The sequence below is a fragment of the Harmonia axyridis genome, chromosome X (assembly GCF_914767665.1).
Source record: "Harmonia axyridis chromosome X, icHarAxyr1.1, whole genome shotgun sequence".
NCBI classification, from domain to species: domain Eukaryota; kingdom Metazoa; phylum Arthropoda; class Insecta; order Coleoptera; family Coccinellidae; genus Harmonia; species Harmonia axyridis.
Window position 1 is genome coordinate 27,872,165 of NC_059508.1, and position 3,124 is coordinate 27,875,288.

Genomic DNA, 3,124 nt, shown 5'->3' on the forward strand with positions numbered 1-3,124 from the left:
TTTATTTGTGATTGCAAAGTGATAGATACTCACGTATCAATTAGTCCTTCAGAAAGTATGTGTGAAATTAGCAGCCTTATATTATTCATTCCGGTACCTGCATTTGTCCGATTTATTGTTACGTGAATATTGGCATTTTTTCGATATTCCGCTTGAATTATATATTTATTTGAAGTACCTATATGTATTCGGTAATGATTGATTGCAAGTACTGACTTTGTTTTAAAGGTAAAAAAACCTGACCCGCCACCTCTTGTCCACATGTTTTTGGATAAGAACAAGATCTATGTTAAAACTGTCGAAATCAAAATCAGGATAGATATTTTTCAGGGGGACACGCAGAGTCTCTTCTGGTTTTGTTTGGCGCTAAACCTACTGAGAAGCCAGTTAGATACATCGACGACCTCAAGCTCTACTCCGCTAACGACGAGCAATTGGGAAATGTGGTAGCGTTCTTTGAGGCTATCGGAATGAAGCCGGGGAAAGATGAATGTGCCGTGGTTCAGGCGAAGAGAGAAGTCAAGTACAATCAATAGGGGACAGATCTGGTCGGCACGCAGAACCTGACGATACAAGAATGCCAGAGTCTTTCATCTACCTCAGAGCACATCAAGCCCTAAGATCCCTGAAATGAAATGAAGAACATTTTCAAGGCAAAATTTGTAAAAAAAATTTTTGTAGTCTCATTCTAAAATAAATTGAAGGACAACAATCAATACGGTAAGGACTTTCGGTTTCAAGGTGGACAGAGAAATGGGGAATCAGAAAAATTGGAGAACAAGATGAATATTTCAAATTTGATCGATAATTTTTGAAGGTCCTGAGAAGGACCGATTAGTTAGACGAACCATTCTCATCACAACAGTAATTTTTATATATTTATTCACTTCTTCTTCTTCAAAGGTGCTGCTTTTTTCGGAGTTGCCACAGACTTGACTGATTTGGGTTTTGGAGCTTTCGGTTTCTTAGTTGGCGATTTCGCAATCTTCTTAGCTTTAGAAGGGGACTTGGCGGCTTTGGGGCTCTTCTTCTCGGTTGTTGCAACTGCTTTCTTCGTTTTCGTTACAGCGGCTTGTTTTTTGGCAACAGTAGACTTCTTTTTCTTCTTGTCGGTCACCACAGCTGATGCCGAAGTGGATTTTTTAAGATCATCTTTGGACTTGGAGGTGGCTTTTTTAATCACTTTCTTCTGGGATCCCGATGTCGAACCACCAGCTGCCAATTTGAACGAACCAGATGCGCCTTTTCCTTTTGTCTGAACTAAAGATCCAGATTGCACAGCTGATTTGAGGTATTTCTTAATGAAAGGAGCCAATTTTTCCGAATCTACTTTATAGTTGGAAGCTATAAATTTCTTGATGGCCTGCAATGACGATCCACTTCTTTCTTTCAAATCTTTGATGGCGTTATTAACCATCTCTGAAGTCGGAGGATGGTTGGGTTTGGCCTGTTCCGCGGTCGCAGTCTTTTTCTCGGATTTCTTCGCAGTTTTCGCACCGATTGGAACGGACGCACCGCTTTGTTGCACCTCTGTATCGGCAGAAGACATTATCGTGATAATTGATGAAATCGTTACACTGTATATATTTCAAAAACGTTAGATACACTTTCTGCAGGAAAAATACTGAAAATTAATGCATTAAAACTGAAGTCGACGGAACTTTGGCTAGAAATGTATGAATATGAGGATTATTTCGAGCAAAATGCTCAATTGATCAATCCTTGAAATTTCCGAATGGAAAAATCAAAAATAGAAAATTTCTACACCATCTCGTCTAGAAATATTCCCGGAAAATTTCCCATAATCGATAATACACGACATTCGAAAGAAGGAATGTGAATTCCGGTATAAAACGCTATCGTTAACAAAGGTGGTCCTTCGAGCCGGAGTATTGGCCTCAGTTTTCTCCATGTAATTTGATTAATAGGAAATATAATCAATTGTATTTCAGGGAACGTAAGTTGTTCGAATTTTCGTTAATTCAAAGCATACTTGATATAATCGATAACTTTCCTACAATTAGGGTTATTATAGTTCTGAAAGTGGCGAGTCGGTAGGGTGATCTAGTGTGGATGAATCTTCTAACTGTTCAATGAAGACAATTTTAAATCAACTCGTGAGAAATAACAGACAGGAAAGGATAATAATCGTATTTTGGAGCAGGCTGGAAATGTAGCTGATTGTTCATAAATTCATAGAAAAGCTTTTCCGCTAAATAATGCCGTAATACAAAAGCGCGTTCGGAAAAAGTAGTCAATCTAATATGAAAACTCGATTAATGTTAGACACGCACTAACGGATGAATTACCTGAAGAACGAACCAGGAGGTAATCATACAAATTAATAGTTTGAAAAAAAAAAAGGATAATATAAAATCTCCATAAAAAAAAACAATTTGTAATCCCATACTGGAAGCAGGAATCAGCGAATGATATAAATGGGAACCAGCGATATCGTGCAAACAAAACTATATTACCTCATTTAATTAAGATATCAAATAATTCAGTAAGTAAACTACTTTTAATAATTCAAGTGAAATAGTAAATTGTTAATTCTGCACTTCAAACATGTGAAACTTAAGTAACACGGGAGAGTATAAATCTCAAGTATAATATTGTCAGTCCAATGGGCACTGGAAGAATGTCTAGGTAAAGTTGCTTCACCCTCCACTCATTATTATTATTATATTATAATAATATTGTATTATAATTATATTATAATGGATATGGAATGTCTTGATGATGAGTCTGATAACTCACTGGCAGATTGAATGGTCATAGAATCGAAAGTATAAATTTCCATCAACTCGTCATTAAGCTGAACGATGAAGAGAGCCTGAAATGTTTATGATGATGAGTACATACTGGCAGATTTAATTTTTATTGTTATTAACGGTCATAATAGTGCCGTAATGTAATTTTCCATAAATCTGTTATTGAAGAAAAGAAGAAAGAAAGAGGTGAGCAATGAAGAATTTTTGCAGGTTTATGCAATTATATTGTTGATCGGAGTAATGTAATATACAGCGAAAACAAGATCCCTATATGAAGAATAAGGAATATTGTTCAAAAAGCATTAATACAAGGATGTGCCACGTCCCCGACACTTGTTAACAATATAGAA

The 3,124-nt window shown here is 36.4% G+C and overlaps 1 protein-coding gene across 1 annotated transcript; it reads right to left on the reverse strand.

Moving 5' to 3' along the window:
* Positions 1–895: 895 nt before the first annotated feature.
* Positions 896–1,598, reverse strand: LOC123686658 (histone H1B-like; the record flags this gene model as incomplete). The annotated part of the gene is made up of 2 exons (XM_045626871.1): positions 1,208–1,598; positions 896–1,006 (listed from the first exon to the last, which is right to left on the reverse strand). Coding segments are annotated over exons 1-2 (453 nt in total), but the record flags the coding sequence as incomplete, so codon positions are not given.
* Between the last annotated feature and the right edge of the window lie 1,526 nt (positions 1,599–3,124).